Raw genomic sequence first — 27,612 nt, 5'->3', positions numbered from 1 at the left:
GCTGGATCCTCAGGCAGTTCAATGTCCAATTTTCTGAGGAACCTCCAGACTGATTTCCAGAATGGTTTTACCAGTCTGCAATCTCACCAACAATGGAGGAGTGTTCCTCTTTCTCCACATCCTCACCAGCATCTGCTGTCACCTGAGTTTTTGATCTTAGCCATTCTCACTGGTGTGTGGTGAAATCTCAGGGTTGTTTTGATTTGCATTTCCCTTATGACTAAAGATGTTGAACATTTCTTTAGGTGTTTCTCAGCCATTCGGCATTCCTCAGCTGTGAATTCTTTGTTTAGCTCTGAACCCCATTTTTAATAGGGTTATTTGTCTCTCTGCGGTCTAACATCGTGAGTTCTTTGTATATTTTGGATATAAGGCCTCTATCTGTTGTAGGATTGGTAAAGATCTTTTCCCAATCTGTTGGTTGCTGTTTTGTCCTAACCACAGTGTCCTTTGCCTTACAGAATCTTTGCAGTTTTATGAGATCCCATTTGTTGATTCTTGATCTTAGAGCGTAAGCCATTGGTATTTTGTTCAGGAAATTGTTTCCAGTGCCCATGTGTTCCAGATGCTACCCTAGCTTCTCTTCTATTAGTTTGAGTGTCTCTGGTTTGATGTGGAGGTCCTTGATCCACTTGGACTTAAGCTTTGTACAGGGTGATAAGGATGGATCGATCTGCATTCTTCTACATATTGCCCTCCAGTTGAACCAGCACCATTTGCTGAAAATGCTATCTTTTTTCCATTGGATGGTTTTGGCTCCTTTGTCAAAAATAAAGTGACCATAGGTGTGTGGGTTCATTTCTGGGTCTTCAATTCTATTCCATTGGTCTATCTGTCTGTCTCTGTACCAATACCATGCAGTTTTTATCACTATTGCTCTGTAATACTGCTTGAGTTCAGGGATAGTGATTCCCCCTGAAGTCCTCTTATTGTTGAGGATAGCTTTAGCTATCCTGGGTTTTTTGTTATTCCAGATGAATTTGCAAATTGTTCTGTCTAACTCTTTGAAGAATTGGATTGGTATTTTGATGGGGATTGCATTGAATCTGTAGATTGCTTTTGGTAAAATGGTCATTTTTACTATATTAATCCTGCCAATCCATGAGCATGGGAGATCTTTCCATCTTCTGAGGTCTTCTTCAATTTCTTTCCTCAGTGTCTTGAAGTTCTTATTGTACAGATCTTTTACTTGCTTGGTTAAAGTAACACCAAGGTACTTTATATTATTTGGGTCTATTATGAAGGGTGTCGTTTCCCTAATTTCTTTCTCGGCTTGTTTCTCTTTTGTATAGAGGAAGGCAACTGATTTATTTGAGTTATTTTATACCCAGCCACTTTGCTGAAGTTGTTTATCAGCTTTAGTAGTTCTCTGGTGGAACTTTTGGGATCACTTAAATATACTATCATATCATCTGCAAATAGTGATATTTTGACATCTTCTTTTCCGATCTGTATCCCCTTGATCTCCTTTTGTTGTCTGACTGCTCTGGCTAGAACTTCAAGAACTATATTGAATAAGTAGGGAGAGAGTGGGCAGCCTTGTCTAGTCCCTGATTTTAGTGGGATTGCTTCAAGTTTCTCTCCATTTAGTTTAATGTTAGCAACTGGTTTGCTGTATATGGCTTTTACTATGTTTAGGTATGGGCCTTGAATTCCTATTCTTTCCAGGACTTTTATCATGAAGGGGTGTTGAATTTTGTCAAATGCTTTCTCAGCATCTAATGAAATGATCATGTGGTTCTGTTCTTTCAGTTTGTTTATATGATGGATCACGTTGATGGTTTTCCGTATATTAAACCATCCCTGCATGCCTGGGATGAAGCCTACTTGAGCATGGTGGATGATTGTTTTGATGTGCACTTGAATTCGGTTTGCCAGAATTTTATTGAGTATTTTTGCGTCGATATTCATAAGGGAAATTGGTCTGAAGTTCTCTTTCTTTGTTGGGTCTTTGTGTGGTTTAGGTATAAGAGTAATTGTGGCTTCGTAGAAGGTATTCGGTAGGGCTCCATCTGTTTCAATTTTGTGGAATAGTTTGGATAATATTGGTATAAGGTCTTCTATGAAGGTTTGATAGAATTCTGCACTAAACCCGTCTGGTCCTGGGCTCTTTTTGGTTGGCAGACCTTTAATGACTGCTTCTATTTCCTTAGGAGTTATGGGGTTGTTTAACTGGTTTATCTGTTCCTGATTTAACCTCGATACCTGGTATCTGTCTAGGAAATTGTCCATTTCCTGAAGATTTTCAAGTTTTGTTGAATATAGGTTTTTATAGTAAGATCTGATGATTTTTTGAATTTCCTCTGAATCTGTAGTTATGTCTCCCTTTTCATTTCTGATTTTGTTAATTTGGACGCACTCTCTGTGTCCTCTCGTTAGTCTGGCTAAGGGTTTATCTATCTTGTTGATTTTCTCAAAGAACCAACTTTTGGTTCTGTTGATTCTTTCTATGGTCCTTTTTGTTTCTACTTGTTTGATTTCAGCTCTGAGTTTGATTATTTCCTCCCTTCTACTCCTCCTGGGTGTATTTGCTTCTTTTTGTTCTAGAGCTTTTAGGTGTGCTGTCAAGCTGCTAACATATGCTCTTTCCTGTTTCTTTCTGCATGCACTCAGTGCTGTGAGTTTTCCTCTTAGCACAGCTTTCATTGTGTCCCATAAATTTGGGTATGTTGTACCTTCATTTTCATTAAATTCTAAAAAGTTTTTAATTTCTTTCTTTATTTCTTCCTTGACCAGGTTATCATTGAGTAGAGCATTGTTCAATTTCCATGTATATGTGGGCATTCTTCCCTTATTTTTATTGAAGACCAGTTTTAGGCCGTGGTGGTCCAATAGCACGCATGGGATTATTCTAAATTTCTGTACCTGTTGAGGCCCATTTTTTGACCAATTATATGGTCAATTTTGGAGAAAGTACCATGAGGAGCTGAGAAGAAGGTATATCCTTTTGCTTTAGGATAGAATGTTCTATAAATATCCGTTAAGTCCATTTGGCTCATGACTTCTCTTAGTCTGTCGACATCACTGTTTAATTTCTGTTTCCATGATCTGTCCATTGATGAGAGTGGGGTGTTGAAATCTCCCACTAATATTGTGTGAGGTGCAATGTGTGTTTTGAGCTTTAGTAAGGTTTCTTTTACGTATGTAGGTGCCCTTGTATTTGGGGCATAGATATTTAGGATTGAGAGTTCATCTTGGTGGATTTTTCCTTTGATGAATATGAAGTGTCCTTCCTTATCTTTCTTGATGACTTTTAGTTGGAAATTGATTTTATTTGATATTAGAATGGCTACTCCAGCTTGCTTCTTCTGACCATTTGCTTGGAAAGTTGTTTTCCAGCCTTTCACTCTGAGGTAGTGTCTGTCTTTGTCTCTGAGGTGTGTTTCCTGTAGGCAGCAGAATGCAGGGTCCTCGTTGCGTATCCAGTTTGTTAATCTATGTCTTTTTATTGGGGAGTTGATGCCATTGATGTTGAGAGATATTAAGGAATAGTGATTATTGCTTCCCGTTATATTCATATTTGGATGTGAGGTTATGTTTATGTGCTTTCATTCTCTTTGTTTTGTTGCCATGACGATTAGTTTCTTGCTTCTTCTAGGGTATAGCTTGCCTCCTTATGTTGGGCTTTACCATTTATTATCCTTTGTAGTGCTGGATTTGTAGAAAGATATTGAGTAAATTTGGTTTTGTCATGGAATATCTTGGTTTCTCCATCTATGTTAATTGAGAGTTTTGCAGGATACAGTAACCTGGGCTGGCATTTGTGTTCTCTTAGGGTCTGTATGACATCAGTCCAGGATCTACTGGCCTTCATAGTTTCTGGCGAGAAGTCTGGTGTGATTCTGATAGGTCTGCCTTTATTTGTTACTTGACCTTTTTCCCTTACTGCTTTTAATATTCTTTCTTTATTTTGTGCATTTGGTGTTTTCACAATTATGTGACAGGTGGTGTTTCTTTTCTGGTCCAATCTTTTTGGAGTTCTGTAGGCTTCTTGTATGCCTATGGGTATCTCTTTTTTTAGGTTAGGGAAGTTTTCTTCTATGATTTTGTTGAAGATATTTACTGGTCCTTTGAGCTGGGAGTCTTCACTCTCTTCTATACCTATTATCCTTAGGTTTGATCTTCTCATTGAGTCCTGGATTTCCTGTATGTTTTGGACCAGTAGCTTTTTCCGCTTTACATTATCTTTGACAGTTGATTCAATGATTTCTATGGAATCTTCTGCTCCTGAGATTCTCTCTTCCATCTCTTGTATTCTGTTGGTGAAGATTGTATCTGCAGCTCCTTGTTCCTTCTTTTGGTTTTCTATATCCAGGGTTGTTTCCATGTGTTCTTTCTTGATTGCTTCTATTTCCATTTTTAATTCCTTCAACTGTTTGATTGTGTTTTCCTGGAATTCTTTCAGGGATTTTTGCGATTCTTTCAGGGATTTTTGCGATTCCTCTCTGTAGGCTTCTACTTGTTTATTTATGTTTTCCTTTGTTTCCCTAAGGGAGTTCTTCACGTCTTTCTTGAAGTCCTCCAGCAACATGATCAAATATGATTTTGAAACTAGATCTTGCTTTTCTGGTGTGTTTGGATATTCCATGTTTGTTTTGGTGGGAGAATTGGGCTCCGATGATGCCATGTAGTCTTGGTTTCTGTTGCTTGGGTTCCTGCGCTTGCCTCTCGCCATCAGATTATCTCTAGTGTTACTTTGTTCTGCTATTTCTGACAGTGGCTAGACTGTCCTATAAGCCTGTGTGTCAGGAGTGCTGTAGACCTGTTTTCCTCTCTTTCAGTCAGTTATGGGGACAGAGTGTTCTGCTTTCGGGCTTGTAGTTTTTCCTCTCTACAGGTCTTCAGCTGTTCCTGTGGGCCTGTGTCTTGAGTTCAGCAGGCAGCTTTCTTGCAGCAGAAAAGTTGGTCTTACCTGTGTTCCTGAGGCTCAAGTTCGCTCGTGGGGTGCTGCCCATGGGCTCTCTGCAGCGGCAGCAACCAGGAAGATATGAGCCGCCCCTTCCGGGAGCTTCAGTGCACAAGGGTTCCAGATGGCCTTTGTTGTTTTCCTCTGGCGTTCGAGATGTGTGTGCAGAGTGCAGTCTCTTCTGGTTTCCCAGGCTTGTCTGCCTCTCTGAAGGTTTAGCTCTCCCTCCCATGGGATTTGGGTGCAGAGATCTATTTATCCGGTCTGTTTCCTTCAGGTTACAGCGGTGTCTCAGGCAGGGGTCCTGCCGCTCCTGGGCCCTCCCCCACGGGAGCCCAGAGGTTTATACAGTTTCCTCTTGGGCCAGGGATGTGGGCAGGGGTGAGCAGTGTTGGTGGTCTCTTCCGCTCAGCAGCCTCAGGAGTGCCCACCTGACCAGGCGGTTGGGTCTCTCTCTCATGGGGTCTGGGAGCAGAGAGCTGCTGCAGGCCGGGCTCTACATAATATCTTTAAAGAATCAAATCTGCAAGCTTCATTTACAATCAGTATGATCTTCAGTCTCCATGAAGTTTCTCTCCTTTCTCATTGGCAGTTTTGACTTAGTATGTAAACATGGAGAACAATTTGAAGATAAAGCTCTGGCACAAGTAAAGGAAGAAAACTAGTATACGTTCCAGTCACATGAATGCCAGTCTCATGTATGATGGCTTACAGGCTTGAATACTGGGCTATTGATTTCTCCTCACTGAGTGTTAATATTTTTCACCTATAGAATGAAAAACAGTATATTAAAGCCAGAGCTCATTTGTGATTGTTAACACATGTGAACATATTTTTTAGAGTTTGTTGGCAAAACAAACCTCTTAGAAAGCTAATATCCAGTCTGTGGTTTCTGTAGAAGTATTTGGAGAACGTCAGACAAAAAATAATGTTTGGTTAAAATCAATTAATTTATTGGGTGTTTGGTATAAAATGATGAGATTTAAAGTAAGATAAGTAGGTAGGAAATTGAATTAGATAACACACTTTATGTTTTAAAATATAATATATGTTTATAAAGTAGAAGTAGAGCTAAATCAATATTTGAATACAGGCTTTTTTTTTAATAGATTATAAAAAGAGCCACTAGTAGAAATTGAGACACACCACAGAACATGGGTGTCATCTTTTCACAGATCAATGGTAGAAAGAGGAACACACACAAGTGTAGTTAGACACTCATGGGAGAATCATGGAAAAATATAAATTTTTAGTGCCAAACAATTATTACATCAGTATTGGTAGACATTTCCCCTAAAGATGTTTTAAAGTTCCTCTAATACAAATATACTGCTTCTGATCTACTTTTTTGGCAATTATTTTTAAGTACTTAGGTGATGAGGTTGTAGGAGTCCCACAGTCCAATTCAATTGCCAGAGCAGTCAAATCATGTATTCTCTATATGCATCCCTAAGCCTCAACATGGAGGAAGGATTTGTGGGCCCATCTTAACTTCTCTACTCCAAGTAATTCCTTGTTACCTTCCTTTGTTTTTCTGCATGTATTTGTGTATGGACTCATGTATGTAAGGATCTGTAGTACCGTTCAAATACATGTATAAGTCAGGGAATGATGTTGCATATTCTCATCTCTCAGTCTCCATTTTTTTTTCCTTTGAATTGGGTCTCTCTGTAACTATGGCATCAAGAGATCCACCACCCTCTCTGGCTTCCTCCACAGGCAACTACACTTATTTATGTATACCCATATACAAACACATGCACATAATTAAAGATAAAAGAACATCAGTAAGTAAATAGCAAATGCTAAAGACAGAATTGCTTTTAAGAGACAAAATGAGACAGTGAAAGAAGACTGGCAGCACTCAAATGAAAATAAGTTATAATTTTAAATAACACTATAGTACAGTCATTATTGAGAAACTTTTATTTTGGGAGGCACAAGAAGATCAGGAGTGGTTCTATGTCGTTAGAAGTGTTTCCTGTGCAGAAGCAAGAGTGCGACATCTGACAAGGGAGCATCCCTATCATGCATGAAAGACAACCAGAGTGTCAACAATGCTGGTTAAATATAGAAAAAAAATAAACATGAGTCTGAGGTATTAAATGAGTGAAGTACAGGTCAATAAGAATTGCTTGTCTACTTTTTGCTTCGTTTGTTAGAAGAAAATATCCACTGAAGATGGTTAGGCTATATGGTTTTTTAAGTTACTAGAGCATCTTTTCTGCTTCTGAGTTGTACATGAACAAAAAATTTAAGGGTGTAAGCTATCTGATAACCATACCTGTTAATGTTAGAAGTCCTTGATTTGTATATCAACATGGCATCAGCAGAGTAGGAGAAAGTGGTCAGATCCATGCAGAATCCAAAAGAGTGGACTGTAGGATTTTTTCATATCACCAAATATAGCTCTGGATGCTGCAGATCTTAACAAGTATTATAACTTGTTTTCCTTGTTCTGTTGAAGAATGTGCACACATGTGTATGCATGCATGCGTGCATGCATGGGTGCGTGCATGCGTGTGTGCATGGGTGCATGCATGCGTGCGTGTGTGTGTGTGTGTGTGTGTGTGTGTGTGTGTGTGAGTGTACTGTAAAACATAGACTAGTTGAGACTCACAAAAATCACCTGTGTCTGACTCCCAAACACAGGGATTAAAGACATGCCAGTACTGTCAGATATGCCTTATTTTTTGACAAAGAGGCCTTACTGAATCAGGAGCTAACTCATTTGGCTAGACTAGTTGGCCAGCAAATACTAGATATCTTTTCGTTTACATATCCCTAGCCCCAGGATACAGGGATGCAATTTTATATGCAGTTATTTTATTAAGTCTCGGGGATTTAATTTCATAACTTCATATTTGTGTGGCAAACAATTACAGACTGAAACATCTCCCAGATCCCAGAACTAAAATCTTGAGGAAAAAGAGGGTAAGGAGAGAGCTAAAAGTTTGGGGTATGTGAAGCTGTATATATGAAAAAAAAATGTTTGTTGTTTTTATATGAGCACAGGTTTTGTTGGCATTAATGACATTTCTTGTTGGCGAAGGACTTGATTAACCCATTATAATATAATGGCTTCTTTGTTAAATTCTATAAAATCTCGGACACCGCCTGGATCTGAAGGGACCCGATCAAAAGCTCCCTGCACACAAATCCTGTGGGAGAGAGAGCTAAACATTCAGAGGGGAAGTCATGCCTAGGAAGCCAGAATAGACTATACTCTTCCCACATTTTCTGACTCCAGAAAAAAACACCTAACATCATCTGGGACCTTGGTGCAGAGGGGCCGCAGGAAAAGGTAGCACAGGCCCTCCTGGTTGCCACCCTAACGAAGAACTCAAAAGCAGTTCCCATGAACAATTTCAGTCATGGGACCACATGTAAGACCACCTTTTCTGCTTCAAGCGACCTGCCTGGTGGACTCAGGACACAGTCCCACAGGAAAAGTTGAAGACTAGTAGACAGGAAAGACTACACGCCCAAAAGCAAAACACTCTGTTCCCATAACTGGCTGAAAGAAAACAGGAAAATAGGTCTATAGCACAAATGAAACACGGGCCTATAGGGCAGTCTAGCCACTGTCTGAAATAGCAGAACAAGGTACCACCAGAGACAACCTGATGGCAGGAGGCAAACACAAGAACCCAAGCAACAGAACCAAGACTACATGGATCATTGGAGCTCAATTCTCCCACCAAAGCAAACACTGATTATCCAAACACACCAGAAAAGCAAGATGTAGATTTAAAATCACATTGGATCATGATGATGGAGGACTTCAAGAAAGACATAAAGAACTCCCATAAAGAAATGGAGGAAAACATAAATAAACAAGTAGAAGCCTACAGAGAGGAGTCACAAAAATCTCTGAAAGAATTCCAGAAAAACACAATCAAACAGTTGAAGGAATGAAAAATGGAAATAGAAGCAATAAAGAAAGCACAGGGGCGGCACAGGTCTTCCTGGTTGCTGCCGCTGCAGAGAGCCCCTGGACAGCACCCCACGAGCAAACCTGAGCCTCGGGACCACAGGTAAGACCAAATTTTCTGCTGCAAGAAAGCTGCCTGGTGAGCTTGGGACACACGGAAGCAGAATTTCTCTAGAACCGGGCACGTTCTGTGTTTACCGGAAGTCCCACACCCGCGGATCCCGGCCCGCAGCAGCTCTCTGCTCCCAGACCCGGTGAGAGAGAGACCCAACCGCCTGGTCAGGTGGGCACTCCTGAGGCTGCAGAGCGGAAGAGACCACCAACACTGCTCACCCCTGCCCACATCCCTGGCCCAAGAGGAAACTGTATAAGGCCTCTGGGCTCCCGTGGGGGAGGGCCCAGGAGCGGCAGGACCCCTGCCGGAGACACCGCCGGACCCTGAAGGAAACAGACCGGATAAACAGTTCTCTGCACCCAAATCCCGTGGGAGGGAGAGCTAAACCTTCAGAGAGGCAGACAGGCCTGGGAAACCAGAAGAGACTGCTCCCTGCACACACATCTCGGACGCCAGAGGAAAAAGCCAAAGACCATCTGGAACCCTGGTGCACTGAAGCTCCCGGAAGGGGCGGCACAGGTCTTCCTGGTTGCTGCCGCTGCAGAGAGCCCCTGAGCAGCACCCCACGAGCGAACTTGAGCCTCGGGACCACAGGTAAGACCAAATTTTCTGCTGCAAGAAAGCTGCCTGGTGAGCTTGGGACACACGGAAGCAGAATTTCTCTAGAACCGGGCACGTTCTGTGTTTACCGGAAGTCCCACACCCGCGGATCCCGGCCCGCAGCAGCTCTCTGCTCCCAGACCCGGTGAGAGAGAGACCCAACCGCCTGGTCAGGTGGGCACTCCTGAGGCTGCAGAGCGGAAGAGACCACCAACACTGCTCACCCCTGCCCACATCCCTGGCCCAAGAGGAAACTGTATAAGGCCTCTGGGCTCCCGTGGGGGAGGGCCCAGGAGTGGCAGGACCCCTGCCGGAGACACCGCCAGACCCTGAAGGAAACAGACCAGATAAACAGTTCTCTGCACCCAAATCCCGTGGGAGGGAGAGCTAAACCTTCAGAGAGGCAGACAGGCCTGGGAAACCAGAAGAGACTGCTCCCTGCACACACATCTCGGACGCCAGAGGAAAAAGCCAAAGACCATCTGGAACCCTGGTGCACTGAAGCCCCCGGAAGGGGCGGCACAGGTCTTCCTGGTTGCTGCCGCTGCAGAGAGCCCCTGAACAGCACCCCACGAGCAAACCTGAGCCTCGGGACCACAGGTAAGACCAAATTTTCTGCTGCAAGAAAGCTGCCTGGTGAACTCAAGACACAGGCCCACAGGAACAGCTGAAGACCTGTAGAGAGGAAAAACTACACGCCCGAAAGCAGAACACTCTGTCCCCATAACTGACTGAAAGAGAGGAAAACAGGTATACAGCACTCCTGACACACAGGCTTATAAGACAGGCTAGCCACTGTCAGAAATAGCAGAACAAAGTAACACTAGAGATAATCTGATGGCGAGAGGCAAGCGCAGGAACCCAAGCAACAGAAACCAAGACTGCATGCCATCATCGGAGCCCAATTCTCCCACCAAAACAAACATGGAATATCCAAACACACCAGAAAAGCAAGATCTAGTTTCAAAATCATATTTGATCATGATGCTGGAGGACTTCAGGAAAGACCTGAACACACTTAGGGAAGCACAGGAAAACATTAATAAACAAGTAAAAGCCTACAGAGAGGAATCGCAAAAATCCCTGAAAGAATTCCAGGAAAACACAATCAAACAGTTGAAGGAATTAAAAATGGAAATAGAAGCAATCAAGAAAGAACACATGGAAACAACCCTGGATATAGAAAACCAAAAGAAGAGACAAGGAGCTGTAGATACAAGCTTCACCAACAGAATACAAGAGATGGAAGAGAGAATCTCAGGAGCAGAAGATTCCATAGAAATCATTGAATCAACTGTCAAAGATAATGTAAAGCGGAAAAAGCTACTGGTCCAAAACATACAGGAAATCCAGGACTCAATGAGAAGATCAAACCTAAGGATAATAGGTATAGAAGAGAGTGAAGACTCCCCGCTCAAAGGACCAGTAAATATCTTCAACAAAATCATAGAAGAAAACTTCCCTAACCTAAAAAAAGAGATACCCATAGACATACAGGAAGCCTACAGAACTCCAAATAGATTGGACCAGAAAAGAAACACCTCCCGTCACATAATTGTCAAAACACCAAACGCACAAAATAAAGAAAGAATATTAAAAGCAGTAAGGGAAAAAGGTCAAGTAACATATAAAGGGAGACCTATCAGAATCACACCAGACTTCTCGCCAGAAACTATGAAGGCCAGAAGATCCTGGACTGATGTTATACAGACCCTAAGAGAACACAAATGCCAGCCCAGATTACTGTATCCAGCAAAACTCTCAATTAACATTGATGGAGAAACCAAGATATTCCATGACAAAACCAAATTTACACAATATCTTTCTACAAATCCAGCACTACAAAGGATAATAAATGGTAAAGCCCAACATAAGGAGGAAAGCTATACCCTAGAAGAAGCAAGAAACTAATCGTCTTGGCAACAAAACAAAGAGAATGAAAGCACACAAACATAACCTCACATCAAATATGAATATAACGGGAAGCAATAATCACTATTCCTTAATATCTCTCAATATCAATGGCCTCAACTCCCCAATAAAAAGACATAGATTAACAAACTGGATACGCAATGAGGACCCTGCATTCTGCTGCCTACAGGAAACACACCTCAGAGACAAAGACAGACACTACCTCAGAGTGAAAGGCTGGAAAACAACTTTCCAAGCAAATGGTCAGAAGAAGCAAGCTGGAGTAGCCATTCTAATATCAAATAAAATCAATTTCCAACTAAAAGTCATCAAAAAAGATAAGGAAGGACACTTCATATTCATCAAAGGAAAAATCAACCAAGATGAACTCTCAATCCTAAATATCTATGCCCCAAATACAAGGGCACCTACATATGTAAAAGAAACCTTACTAAAGCTCAAAACACACATTGCACCTCACACAATAATAGTGGGAGATTTCAACACCCCACTCTCATCAATGGACAGATCATGGAAACAGAAATTAAACAGTGATGTAGACAGACTAAGAGAAGTCATGAGCCAAATGGACTTAACGGATATTTATAGAACATTCTATCCTAAACAAAAGGATATACCTTCTTCTCAGCTCCTCATGGTACTTTCTCCAAAATTGACCATATAATTGGTCAAAAAACGGGCCTCAACAGGTACAGAAAGATAGAAATAATCCCATGCGTGCTATCGGACCACCACGGCCTAAAACTGGTCTTCAATAACAATAAGGGAAGAATGCCCACATATACGTGGAAATTGAACAATGCTCTACTCAATGACAACCTGGTCAAGGAAGAAATAAAGAAAGAAATTAAAAACTTTTTAGAATTTAATGAAAATGAAGATACAACATACTCAAACTTATGGGACACAATGAAAGCTGTGCTAAGAGGAAAACTCATAGCGCTGAGTGCCTGCAGAAAGAAACAGGAAAGAGCATATGTCAGCAGCTTGACAGCACACCTAAAAGCTCTAGAACAAAAAGAAGCAAATACACCCAGGAGGAGTAGAAGGCAGGAAATAATCAAACTCAGAGCTGAAATCAACCAAGTAGAAACAAAAAGGACCATAGAAAGAATCAACAGAACCAAAAGTTGGTTCTTTGAGAAAATCAACAAGATAGATAAACCCTTAGCCAGACTAACGAGAGGACACAGAGAGTGTGTACAAATTAACAAAATCAGAAATGAAAAGGGAGACATAACTACAGATTCGGAGTAAATTCAAAAAATCATCAGATCTTACTATAAAAACCTATATTCAACAAAATTTGAAAATCTTCAGGAAATGGACAATTTCCTAGACAGATACCAGGTATCGAAGTTAAATCAGGAACAGATAAACCAGTTAAACAACCCCATAACTCCTAAGGAAATAGAAGCAGTCATTAAAGGTCTCCCAACCAAAAAGAGCCCAGGTCCAGACAGGTTTAGTGCAGAATTCTATCAAACCTTCATAGAAGACCTCATACCAATATTATCCAAACTATTCCACAAAATTGAAACAGATGGAGCCCTACCGAATTCCTTCTACGAAGCCACAATTACTCTTATACCTGAACCACACAAAGACACAACAAAGAAAGAGAACTTCAGACCAATTTCCCTTATGAATATCGACGCAAAAATACTCAATAAAATTCTGGCAAACCGAATTCAAGAGCACATCAAAACAATCATCCACCATGATCAAGTAGGCTTCATCCCAGGCATGCAGGGATGGTTTAATATACGGAAAACCATCAACGTGATCCATTATATAAACAAACTGAAAGAACAGAACCACATGATCATTTCATTAGATGCTGAGAAAGCATTTGACAAAATTCAACACCCCTTCATAATAAAAGTCCTGGAAAGAATAGGAATTCAAGGCCCATACCTAAACATAGTAAAAGCCATATACAGCAAACCAGTTGCTAACATTAAACTAAATGGAGAGAAACTTGAAGCAATCCCACTAAAATCAGGGACTAGACAAGGCTGCACACTCTCTCCCTACTTATTCAATATAGTTCTTGAAGTTCTAGCCAGAGCAATCAGACAACAAAAGGAGATCAAAGTGATACAGATCGGAAAAGGAGAGGTCAAAATATCACTATTTGCAGATGACATGATAGTATATTTAAGTGATCCCAAAAGTTCCACCAGAGAACTACTAAAGCTGATAAACAACTTCAGCAAAGTGGCTGGGTATAAAATTAACTCAAATAAATCAGTTGCCTTCCTCTATACAAAAGAGAAACAAGCCGAGAAAGAAATTAGGGAAACGACACCCTTCATAATAGACCCAAATAATATAAAGTACCTCGGTGTGACTTTAACCAAGCAAGTAAAAGATCTGTACAATAAGAAATTCAAGACACTGAGGAAAGAAATTGAAGAAGACCTCAGAAGATGGAGAGATCTCCCATGCTCATGGATTGGCAGGATTAATATGGTAAAAATGGCCATTTTACCAAAAGCAATCTACAGATTCAATGCAATCCCCATCAAAATACCAATCCAATTCTTCAAAGAGTTAGACAGAACAATTTGCAAATTCATCTGGAATAACAAAAAACCCAGGATAGCTAAAGCTATCCTCAACAATAAAAGGACTTCAGGGGGAATCACTATCCCTGAACTCAAGCAGTATTACAGAGCAATAGTGATAAAAACTGCATGGTATTGGTACAGAGACAGACAGATAGACCAATGGAATAGAATTGAAGACCCAGAAATGAACCCACACACCTATGGTCACTTGATTTTTGACAAAGGAGCCAAAACCATCCAATGGAAAAAAGATAGTATTTTCAGCAAATGGTGCTGGTTCAACTGGAGGGCAACATGTAGAAGAATGCAGATCGATCCATCCTTATCACCCTGTACAAAGCTTAAGTCCAAGTGGATCAAGGACCTCCACATCAAACCAGACACACTCAAACTAATAGAAGAAAAACTAGGGAAGCATCTGGAACACATGGGCACTGGAAAAAATTTCCTGAACAAAACACCAATGGCTTATGCTCTAAGATCAAGAATCGACAAATGGGATCTCATAAAACTGCAAAGCTTCTGTAAGGCAAAGGACACTGTGGTTAGGACAAAACGGCAACCAACAGATTGGGAAAAGATCTTTACCAATCCTACAACAGATAGAGGCCTTATTTCCAAAATATACAAAGAACTCAAGAAGTTAGACCGCAGGGAAACAAATAACCCTATTAAAAAATGGGGTTCAGAGCTAAACAAAGAATTCACAGCTGAGGAATGCCGAATGGCTGAGAAACACCTAAAGAAATGTTCAACATCTTTAGTCATAAGGGAAATGCAAATCAAAACAACCCTGAGATTTCACCTCACACCAGTGCGATTGGCTAAGATCAAAAACTCAGGTGACAGCAGATGCTGGCGAGGATGTGGAGAAAGAGGAACACTCCTCCATTGTTGGTGGGATTGCAGACTGGTAAAACCATTCTGGAAATCAGTCTGGAGGTTCCTCAGAAAATTGGACATTGAACTGCCTGAGGATCCAGCTATACCTCTCTTGGGCATATACCCAAAAGATGCCTCAACATATAAAAGAGACACGTGCTCCACTATGTTCATCGCAGCCTTATTTATAATAGCCAGAAGCTGGAAAGAACCCAGATGCCCTTCAACAGAGGAATGGATACAGAAAATGTGGTACATCTACACAATGGAATATTACTCAGCTATCAAAAACAACGAGTTTATGAAATTCGTAGGCAAATGGTTGGAACTGGAAAATATCATCCTGAGTGAGCTAACCCAATCACAGAAAGACATACATGGTATGCACTCATTGATAAGTGGCTATTAGCCCAAATGCTTGAATTACCCTAGATCCCTAGAACAAACGAAACTCAAGACGGATGATCAAAATGTGAATGCTTCACTCCTTCTTTAAATGAGGAAAAAGAATACCCTTGGCAGGGAAGGGAGAGGCAAAGATTAAAACAGAGACTGAAGGAACACCCATTCAGAGCCTGCCCCACATGTGGCCCATACATATACAGCCACCCAATTAGACAAGATGGATGAAGCAAAGAAGTGCAGACCGACAGGAGCCGGATGTAGATCGCTCCTGAGAGACACAGCCAGAATACAGCAAATATAGAGGCGAATGCCAGCAGCAAACCACTGAACTGAGAATAGGTCCCCTATTGAAGGAATCAGAGAAAGAACTGGAAGAGCTTGAAGGGGCTCGAGACCCCAAAAGTACAACAATGCCAAGCAACCAGAGCTTCCAGGGACTAAGCCACTACCTAAAGACTATACATGGACTGACCCTGGACTCTGACCCCATAGGTAGCAATGAATATCCTAGTAAGAGCACCAGTGGAAGGGGAAGCCCTGGGTCCTGCTAAGACTGAACCCACAGTGAACTAGTCTATGGGGGGAGGGCGGCAATGGGGGGAGGGTTGGGAGGGGAACACCCATAAGGAAGGGGAGGGGGGAGGTTGATGTTTGCCCGGAAACCGGTAAAGGGAATAACACTCGAAATGTATATAAGAAATACTCAAGTTAATAAAAAAAAAAAAAAAAAAAAAAGAAAAAAAAAAAAAAAAAAAAAAAAGAAAGCACAAAGGGAGAAAACCCTGGATATAGAAAACCAAAGGAAGAGACAAGGAGCCACAGATACAAGCAAAAAAAAAAAAAAAAAAAAACACAGAATACAAGAGATAGAAGAGAGAATCAAGAATCTCCAGAGCAGAAGATTCCATAGAAATCATTAACACAACAGTCAAAGATAATGTAATGTAAAACGGAAAAATCTACTGGTTCAAAACATACAGGAAATCGAAGACTCAATGAGAAGATCAAAACTAAGGATAATAGGTATAGAAAAGAGTGAAGATTCTCTGCTCAAAGGACCAGTAAATATCTTCAACAAAATCATAGAAGAAAACTTCCCTAACCTAAAAAAGAGATGCCCATAAACATACAAGAAGTCTACAGAACTCCAAATAAATTGGACCAGAAAAGAAACTCCTCCCATCACATAATAGTCAAAACACCAAATGCACAATAAAAAGAAAGACTATTAAAAGCAGTAAGGGAAAAATGTCAAGTAACATATAAAGGCAGATCTATCAGAATCACACCAGACTTGTCACCAGACACTATGAAAGCCAGAAGGTCCTGGACAGATGTCATACAGACCCAAAGAGAACACAAATGCCAGCTCAGGTTACTGTATCCTGCAAAACTCTCAGTTAACATAGATAGAGAAACCAAGATATTCCATGACAAAACCAAATTTACACAATATCTTTCTACAAATCCAGCCCTACAAAGGATAATAAATGGCAAAGTCCAACATAAGGAAGCAAGCTACACCTTAGAAAATGCAAGAAACTAATCGTCTTCACAACAAAACAAACAGAAGAAAAGCACAAAAATATAATCTCACATCCAAATATGAATATAACAGCAAGCAACAGTCACTATTCCTTAATATCTCTCAATATCAGTGAACTCAACTCTCCAATAAAAAGACATAGATTAACAAACTGGACACACAATGAGAACCCTGAATTCTGCTGCCTACAGGAAACACACGTCAGAGACAAAGACAGACACTACCTCAGAATGAAAGGCTGGAAGACAACTTTCCAAGCAAATGGTCTGAAGAAGCAAGCTGGAGTAGCCATTCTAATATCGAATGAAATTGATTTTCAAATAAAAGTCATCAAAAAAGATAAGGAAGGATACTTCATATATATCAAAGAAAAAATCGTCCAAGATGAACTCTAAATCCTAAATATCTATGCTCCAAACACAAAGGCACCTACATATATATATAAGAAACCTTACTAAAACTCAGAGAACCTCTTGCACCTCACACAATAATAGTAGGAGATTTCAACACCGTACTCTCATCAATGGAGAGATCAAGGAAACAGAATTAATCAGAGACATACAATGACTAAGAGAAGTCATTAAGCAAATGGACTTAACAGATATTTAGAGAAAATTCTATCCTAAAACTAAAGGATATACCTTCTTCTCACCACCTCATGGTGCTTTTTCCAAAATTGACCATATAATTGGTCATAATACACGCTTTAATAGATATAAAAAGATAGAAATAATCCCATGAGTCCTATCAGACCACTAAGGGCTAAAGCTGGTCGTCAACAACAATAAGGGAAGAACGCCCGCATATACGTTCAAGGTGAACAATGCTCTACTCAATAATAACGTGGTCAAGGAAGAAATAAAGAAAGAAATTAAATACGTCTTAAAATATAATGAAAAATGAAGGTACAACATACCCAATCTTATGGGACACAATTAAAGCTACGCTAAGAAGAAACCTCATAGCTCTGAGTGCCTGCAGAAAGAAACAGGAGAGAGCATATATCAGCAGCTTGATAGCACACCTAAAAGCTCTAGAACAAAAAGAAGCAAATACACCCAGAAGGAGTAGAAGGCAGGAAATAATCAAACTCAGAGCTGAAATCAACCAGTAGAAACAAGGAGGACCATAAAAAGAATCAACAGAATCAAAAGTTGGTTCCATGAGAAAATCAACAAGATAGATAAACCCTTAGCCAGACTAAGAAGAGGACACAGAGAGGGTGTACAAATTAACAAAATCAGAAATGAAAAGGGAGACATAACTACAGAGTCAGGGGAAATTCAAAAAATCATCAGATCCTACTACAAAACCCTATACTCAACAAAACTTGAAAATCTGCAGAAAATGGACTATTACCTAGACAGATACCAGGTGCTGAAGTTAAGTCAGGAACAGATAAACCAGTTAAACAACCCCATAACTCCTAAGGAAATAGAAGCAGTCATTAAAGGTCTCCCAACCAAAAAGAGCCCAGGTCCAGATGGGTTCAGTGCAGAATTCTATCAGACCTTCATAGAAGACCTCATGCCAATACTATCCAAATTATTCCACAATATTGAAACAGATGGAGCACTACCAAATTCCTTCTATGGAGCCACAGTTACTCTTATACCTAAACCACACAAAGACCCAACAAAGAAAGAGAACTTCAGACCAATTTCCCTTATGACTATCAATGCAAAAATACTCAATGAAATTCTGGCAAACCGAATCCAAGAGCATATCAAAACAAGCATCCACCATGATCAAAAAGGCTTCATCCCAGGCATGCAAGGATGGTTTAGTATAAGGAAAACCAACAATGTGATCCATTATATAAATAAACTGAAAGAACAAAACCACATGATCATTTCATTAGATGCTGAGAAAGCATTTGACAAAATTCAACACCCCTTCATGATAAAAGTCCTGGTAAGAATAGGAATTCAAGGCCCATACCTAAACATAGTAAAAGCCATATACAGCAAACCAGTTGCTAACATTAAACTAAATGGAGAGAAACTTGAAGCAATCCCACTGAAATCAGGGACAAGATCAATCAGACAACAAGAGGGGATCATGGGGATACGCATTGCCAAAGAAGAAGTCAAAATAGCACTATTTGAAGATGATATGATAGTATATTTAAGTGATCCCAAAAGTTCTACCAGAGAGCTACTAAACCTGATAAACACTTTCATCAAAGTGGCTGGGTATAAAATTAACTCAAATAAATCAGTATCCTTCCTCTATACAAAAGAGAAACAAGCCCAAAAAAAAAAAAAGAAATTAGGGACTTGACACCCATCATAATAATCCCGAATAATATAAAATATTTCGGTGTGAGTTTAACCAAGCAAATAAAATATCTGTATGATAAGAACTTCAAGCTTCTGAAAAAAGAAATTGAAGAAGACCTCAGAAGATGGAAAGATCTCCCATTCTCATGGATTTGCAGGATTAATACAGTAAAAATGGCCATTTTCCCAAAAGTGATCTACAGATTCAATGCAATCCCATTCTCATGGATTTGCAGGATTAATATAGTAAAAATGGCCATTTTACCAAAAGTGATCTACAGATTCACTGCAATCCCCATCAAACTACAGATCCAATTCTTCAGAGTTAGACTGAACAATGTGCAAATTCATCTGGAACAACAAAAAACCCAGGATAGTTAAAACTATCCTCAACAATAAAGGACTTCTGGGGCAATCACTATTCCTGAACTCAAGCAGTATTACAGAGCAATAGTGATAAAAACTGCATGGTATTGATACAGAGACATACAGATAGACCGGTGGAATAGAATTGAAGACCCAGAAGTGAACCCACACACCTATGGTCACTTGACTTTTGACAAAGGGGCCAAAACCCTCCAATGGAAAAAAGATAACATTTTCAGCAAATGGTGCTGGTTCAACTGGAGGTCAGCATGTAGAAGAATGCAGATTGAACCATGCTTATCACCCTGTATAAAGCTCAAGTTGAAGTGGATCAAGGACCTCCACATCAAACAAGATACACTCAAACTAATTGAAGAAAAAGTGGGGAAGCATCCTGAACAAAACACCAATGGCTTATGCTCTAAGAGCAAGAATCGACATATGGGATCTCATACAACTGCAAAGCTTCTGTAAGGCAAAGGACACTGTTGTTAGTACAAAACGATAACCAACAGATTGGGAAAAGATCTTTACCAATCCTACAACTAATAGAGGGCTTACATCCAAAACATACAAAGAACTCAAGAAGTTAGACTACAGAGAGGCAAATAACCGTATTAAAATTGGGGTTCAGAGCTAAACAAAGAATTTACAGCTGAGGAATGCCAAATGGCTGAGAAACACCTAAAGAAATGTTCAACGTCTTTAGTCATAAGGGAAATGCAAATCAAAACAATCCTGAGAGTTCACTTCACACCAGTGAGAATGGCTAAGGTCAAAAACTCAGGTGACAGCAAATGCTGGTGAGGATGTGGAAAAGAGGAGCACTCCTCCATTGTTGGTGGGATTACAGACTGGTACAAACATTCTAGAAATCAGTCTGGAGGTTCCTCTGAAAATTGGACATTGAACTACCTGAGGACCCAAGTATACCCCTCTTTGGCATATACCCAAAAGATGCCCAAATATATAACAAAGACACATGCTACACTATGTTCACTGCAGCCTTATTTATAATAGCCAGAAGCTGGAAAGTACCCAGATACCCTTCAACAGAGGAACGGATACAGAAAATTTCGTATATCTACACAAAGGAATATTACTCAGCTATCAAAAACAATGACTTTATGAAATTTATACGCAAATGCATGGAACTGGAAAATAACATCCTGAGTAAAATAACCCAATCACAGAAAAACACACACGGTATGCACTTATTGATGCATGGATATTAACCCAAATGCTTCAATTACCCTACATGCTCAGAACACAGGAAACTCAAGATGGATGACCAAATGTGAATGTTTCACTCCTTCTTTAAAAGGGGAACAATAATATCCTTGGGAGGGAATAGAGAGGAATAGTATAGAACAGAAGCAGAAAAAAACGGCCATTCAGAGCCTGCCACATATGTGCCCCATACATATAAAGCCACCAAACTAGATAAGATTGATGAAGCAAAGAAGTGCAGGCTGACAGGAAATGGATGTATATCTCTCCTGAGAGACACAGCCAGAATACAGCAAATACATAGGTGTTTGCCGTCGTTAACCCGCTGAACTGAGAATGGGACCCCTGTTGAAGGAATCTTAGAAAGGACTGAAAGAGCTTGAAGGTGTAAAGATCCCCTATTAACAACAATGCCAAGCAACCAGAGCTTCCAGGGACTAAGCCACTACCCAAAGGCTATACATAGACTGACCCTAGACTCCAACTGCATATGTAGCAATGAATACCCTAGCAAGAGCACCAATGGAAGGGGAAGTCCTTGGTCCTGCCAAGACCAAACTCCCAGTGAACCTGATTGTTTTGGGGAGGGTGGTAATGGGGGAAGGATGAACACCCATAGAGAATGGGAGGAGGAGAGGTTAGGGGGATGTTGGCCTGAAAACCGGGAAGGGGAATAACAATTGAAATGTAAATAAGAAATACTCAAGTTTATAATGATAAAAATAAAAAGAAGAAATTGCGTGGACAAGAGGGCCAGGAGAATGAATGAAAATATGGAGCTAACAGAGGTGAGGGTGGGAGTTGGGGGGAGAACCTCTAGAAAGTCCCAGGGACCTGGAATGTCTCTCAGGACTCATTGTGGGTGATCCTTGCTGAAATGCTGTGCAGTGGGGAGATGGAACCTTAAGAGACTACCTCCAGTAGTTAGGCAGGGCTCCCAGTGGAGTGCTGGGGACACCAATCTACCTTCAAAAATTTGACCCAGAATTGTTCCTGTCAGAAAGAAATGCAGGAATAAAAATGGAGCAGAGACTGAAGGAATTACTAACCATTAATTGGTACAACTTGGGATCCATCCAATGTGCAGGCACCAAACCCTGACACTATTATTGATGCTATGTTTTGCTTGCAGACAGGAGCCTAGCATGGCTGTTCTCTGAGGGGCTCTACCAGCAGCTGACTGAAACAAATACAGATACTCACAGTCAACCATTGGACTGAGGTTGGAAACCCCTATGGAAGAGTGAGGGGAAGGATTAAAGGGACTGAATGGGAGGGCAACCCCATAGGAGCACCAACAGTATCAACTAACCTGGACCCCCTGGGAGTTACTAAGCCACTGAAAAAAGAGCATACACACGCAGGTCCAAGGGCCTCAGCACATATGTAGCACAGAACTGCCTGTCTGGCATTGGTAGGAGAGGATGCACCTAATCCTGTAGAGACCTAATGCCCCCGGGAAGGGGAATGGAGGGCCCTCACAGAGGTGAAGGGGAGGGGATAGGGTATTAAGAATTCTGGGAAAGGGAACTGGGAGGGGGACAACATTTGGGATGTAATAAATACATAATTAAAAAAATTCTATAACATCTCAACATTGGAAACAATATGGACCTATGTTGCTTGTACTATATTAAGTGTCAAGCGGCTGCTTATCCCTACCAAGGAAAGGTAAGATTACAGACTTATGTGTCCATGTCTTGCCTTTTTATATGGGTTCTGGAACTCAACTTCAGTTTCTTATACTTGCACAGTCACTGACAGAACCATCTCATTGGCCCCAGTTTTAATTGGGAGAATACCTTTTGAGCTATCATATTTTTCTTTTGATGCTTATTGACATTTTCCTTCCATACCCAATGTTTTCTTTGAAATAATGGTCATCCACTTAAGCTCTTGTGCACTCTTGAGTTTACACAGAGGAAAGAAGTTATCTGGCAGCGTGTCTGGCATGTTCATCAAGTGAGAAACTAATTGTGTTAGCTTAGCTGGGCTTTTGGATAGTTAAGAAATTTGAAATATTTAAATTGAAAAACTCTGCACTGAGTAGCCACATCTGTCTAGAACATTGACAACATTTTGTAGAGGGGCTATTGCACACAATGTCAATGTCTGTGTATTCTCTTTTCATTACGTGTACATGTGAAGGTCACAGGTTGATACGGTGTATCTTCCTTCAATGTTTTCACCTTAAATCAAGAGTTGGGGTTTCTTATTTGACAAAAAAAGAGTGCATTTTGTTTTCTAGCTAGTAAGCTTATCCTAGAGTCTTCCTCTCTCTGCCTGCTGGGTACCAAATTCACAAGTGTGTTGTCCTGTCTTCCTGAAATATTGTATGGATGCCTGAGATACACAATCTATTCCTCATACCCATGTAGCCAGTGCTTTACCTACTGAAACATCTCTCTAATCCTATCATGACAATTTTATTGATAGCCTTATGGTTGTGACTACCAATATCTATACACAACGTTTGTTCCCTTTTATAACTATATGACATTGCCTTTCTGTATTTGATTCTAAAATAATTGGTTTGTGCCACTTGACAGAGCAAAGAAAAGAAACAGCAGTTAACATGAACTGAGTAACTACTCTGGAAATTGTGTTCACGAAATAGCCCTTTCAAATAAGCAAATTAGACTTATAAATCTGATTTGAACAATGTGTTTTGAAATGACCCTTTCTAGTCTCTGTGCGCTGGTTCTGAATACACAGTATTTTAAGAAGCCCTGCATGTTCTCACTTATTTTGCTCCTTGTTCTAGAAATATTAGACTTTTCAAATTCCCAAATATGTTGTTCATTCTGAGAATTACATTATTTGACCATAGACAAATGATTTTTCATTGCATTTTCAGTGTTAAATTGGGTTTAATTCTACTGCAAGATCTGTGGGAAACTTACTAAGAATGTGTTTAAAGGACCTGTAGCTTGCCAAAAACCTTTCATTCCGTATCTAACTGGACTTTAAAATACTGCAAAGAAAACATTATAGTGTGAATACTGTAAGAAAAATATGCCTGGTGTGTTTTTATAATGATAGAATTTTATAATTATGTATATATATGTATGTATATATACATATATGTGTGTACATGAGTGTGTATTCCTACATGCATGTTTTCATGTTGATGTACGTACAAATGAACTTGTGTGTACCTATGCGTATAGAGGCCTGGAGAAACCCTTAGGTGTTATTCTCAGGAACCATCCATTATATTTTTGAAAAAGGTTCTCTGACAGGTCTGTAACTCCACAAATACGCTAGACTAGATAGTCAATGAGTATAAGGGATTGGACTTTCTCTGCCTCTTTCACTCTGGCATTACAAGCATGCAAAATCACATATACAGATTCATGGTGATTGAGCTAAGACTCTCATATTTATAAGACAAATACTTTTCTGGTTAAGCTACTACTTCCAAGAATTATCAGGCTTTTTCTAGAGAACATTTAGCTCTTAATAATTCAAAGTAACAGAGTCTTAAATCTTGCCAATACAAGTGAGATATATTCTCCTGGAAAAATGTTGATTCATCTCAGAGACTTCAACAAACATTGAAAAGGGTACACAGCAGGTCTGGGGAAGAAAACAGGTCTTGGTGAAGAACATAATCTAAATGTACAAATGAATCAGGACTCCTCCTTTTTCATTCTACATGCTGCCAAATGTCAGGTTTCTTTTTGTGTTTTACATTCTTCATATTCTTGTAGTCATGACCATTACAGATGTTATGTCTATTGTATATAAATATACTATTTCATTGAATAAGCCACCAAAATTAGGCTGTAATTTCAGATCCCGGGAATCTAACACCGTTTTTTAGGCCTCTTCTAGTATAAGGTTCACATGGATATGGTATATCTACCATCATGTAGGCAAGCATTCATACCCACAATAGGATAAAAAAATCAATAAAAGGGGATGTTCAGAAGCAAGGCAATGACAGAATACCAAAGAAGAGAAGGGTCCTGGGTGAAGATGGCCAGAGGACTCTTACTCCACGGGGTGAGTGAAGGATGAGTGGAGGTGGATAGGAGGTGGAGATGTGAAATTCCTTACTTGGACTTTGGTGAATGGGCACTATACTGGTTTGGCATAACTAATGAAGGTCATTGGGTTATCTTTGACATTTTCTGAACAGGTAGAATTTCCTGGCATGTTAGTTGAGGAGGCATTAATCTTTAAACCATGTTCTGTTTCTCCATAAAGAAGCATAGACAGCAATATCCAGGAGTGCTTACTTTTTTCACTTTCTTTTAAAAGCCATGGTAAACTCCAATGTAAAGTTATAACCGTTCTGCACTTTGTGCCACAATAAATATACTTTTCTCTATAATATCCCCTTATCTATTCTGATCTCCTTGCAATATTATTTAAGCTTTTGCTGAAAGGTAGAATTCAATTCTGCGAGCTCTGCTACTCACCAGTGCAAGCACACCTGTATTGTCTTCATATCATTTAACTCTGACAGTTATAGGACTCTAGCAGATCCATTTCACATTGCTGTTCACAAAGTTTTGCTTGCCTCTCTGTTTCAAATAAATTGGCTTATTTGTTTTTCATTACCTCCCATTAGGTGTTTACCAAACTACTGTGAACATGGAGGACATTGTACCCAAACCTGGACTAGCTTCTACTGCAACTGCAGTGACACTGGTTACACAGGAGCCACCTGTCATAACTGTGAGTAAACACAGCATATGGGCACAATCCAGGAAGGCAGTTTTTGGTATGCTGGCTATTCATCATGGCATGGACATTGTTTATTCCTTTAGCATAAATTACCAAATAGGATACAATATCTCAAATACTGAAGAAGGCAAGGGAAAACATGGAGAAAAACATGGAATTTATGAGAACAGGGCAAACAAAATGAGGTCAGATATGTGCTAAAGTAAAAGATAAAAATGTTGCTGTACATATACATGGGAGTTGTGCAAGAAATGGCATTGTCTTGATGGCCTGAGTTGTCTTGATGTCTTGAGTTATACTACTTCAACAAGTGAATCATATGTATCACAGTCCAAGTGACAAGTGGCTTGCTGTGTGTCTTAGTTATTTTCCTGCTGCGATGATAAAAGCACTTTGAACAAAGCAGCTTAAGAAAGAAGTTTTATTTGTGTTTACAGTTCCAGAAGGATAAGATCCATCATAAAGGAGAAAGACATGGCAATAGGTAGTGAAGGCATGGTAGAAAGAACAGAAATCCTAACATAACTTTATGTCCATACTCGGGAAAGAGAGATTATATAGGAAATGGAATAAAGCTCTACAGCTTCAAGTCCTGGTTCCAGTTACCCATTTCTTTCAGTTACACCATCTAAAAGTTCTGAAACTTTTCCAAACAGCAGCACAAAGCAGAGACCAAGTGTTCAAACATAAACTTATGGGAAACTCTTCACATTCAAACTACAACATGGTTATACCACAAAGTCCCTCACATATTGGGAGACCTTCTTCCTCATTGTCTTCATTATGGCAGAGGTTTCTTCATCTGAATATTATTATAGACAATGGAAGGAAATAAATGAAGAAACTACATGATATTGATACAAGCTTGTGTTTTATTCAAAGGCTTCTACTGAAAATATGGAACAGTATGACTTCTACTTACTTTTTCATGGCCAGATACTTCCGTATTGTCACCTCCAATGGAGGAAAACTATGCTAAAACCAAGAGAAGTGAGACTACAGAGCCAGAATACTGTCACTAAGTATTGATGACCACCTGTGAATGCTGGGCATTTTGCAAACATCAGATTGAAGGCCTGGGCTGATTTTGTCCAACTTTCAGAAAGAAAACAGAAAGAAGGTAGATTCTTAGAGTAAGGGAGAAAGTGGATCCATGAGTGTAATGGTGTCCTGTGGAGAGACTTTGAAGAACTCATGAGCTAGAGTAGAACAGTGATGATAGAAAAAGTAAGAAGACAGGAAAACAGGACTGGACCGGGACATGTGGAAAGGAGATATATCCATTTTTCTGTGTTTAGAATAATTTTAATATTGCTCAGAGTTGAAAATAATTTTTCATATATATGAACTCCATTTTCTTTATACATTCCTCTGCTGGCAGAGTCCTGGGAAGGTTCCATGATTTAGCTACTGTGAAAGGTGCTGAAAACAGTACTGATGTGCAAGTGTATATGAGATACTGACTTGAAGTTCCTTGGGTAACGTCCCCACCGATGAGTCATGTGGTTTAGGTTTCTGGTTGGTCTAGTATTAAATTTTCCAGATATTTTCCCTCATTCATGAGTCCTAGATTGTATTAGATGCATTAAGTCATTCATTAAGGAGACAAGAAATTAGAAGTGAATCTGTCTGGGCAGGGAGTCATCAAAATGATGGGGGGCATTAAGAGGTTTGGAGCAGAATGATCAAAGATACATTTCATGGTCCACAGATGTGGATTATTTTTGTGGTACATGAGTAGGTGTATATGTATATTTGTGCATATGTATGCATATGTGCTCATTTTTACTTGTGTGAGTAGAGGCCAGAATGTTGAATTCAATTGTAAGTATCATCTTTGCTTAGTCTTTTTTCTGAGATGCAACCTCTCCTCTAGCCTGAAACTCACTGTTTTTGATGCATTGACTGAGGAGCAAGGCTACAGCATCAGTACTCTCTACCAGCTAGCTATGGGACTGCAGGCACACAGCACTATTTTTTAGTGTTTTCATGAGTACTTAGGACCAGATTTAGAATCTCATGCTTGTTCACTTCAATCACATACAATTGAGCCATCTTCTCACAACCATGAGTTGCATTATTCACATGATTTCTTTTCAAAAAATGGCACAGGATCAAAGGACATGCTCATTTAAAAGGTCTTACT

The 27,612-nt window shown here is 40.0% G+C and overlaps 1 protein-coding gene across 3 annotated transcripts in view; it reads left to right on the top strand.

The window, feature by feature from the left end:
- Cntnap5bl1 (contactin associated protein family member 5B like 1) overlaps positions 1-27,612 on the top strand; it is a 1,004,796-nt gene that overhangs the window by 547,298 nt on the left and 429,886 nt on the right. For all 3 annotated transcript variants that reach the window (NM_001329899.3, XM_063272228.1, XM_063272229.1), the window contains 1 exon segment: positions 25,351-25,457. In NM_001329899.3, the coding sequence (NP_001316828.2) occupies positions 25,351-25,457 (107 nt within the window).

This window comes from Rattus norvegicus, chromosome 13 (genome assembly GCF_036323735.1).
Source record: "Rattus norvegicus strain BN/NHsdMcwi chromosome 13, GRCr8, whole genome shotgun sequence".
In the NCBI taxonomy this organism is placed as follows: domain Eukaryota; kingdom Metazoa; phylum Chordata; class Mammalia; order Rodentia; family Muridae; genus Rattus; species Rattus norvegicus.
Note: the sequence above shows the minus strand (reverse complement) of the source record. Positions and strands in the feature narration are given on the sequence as shown.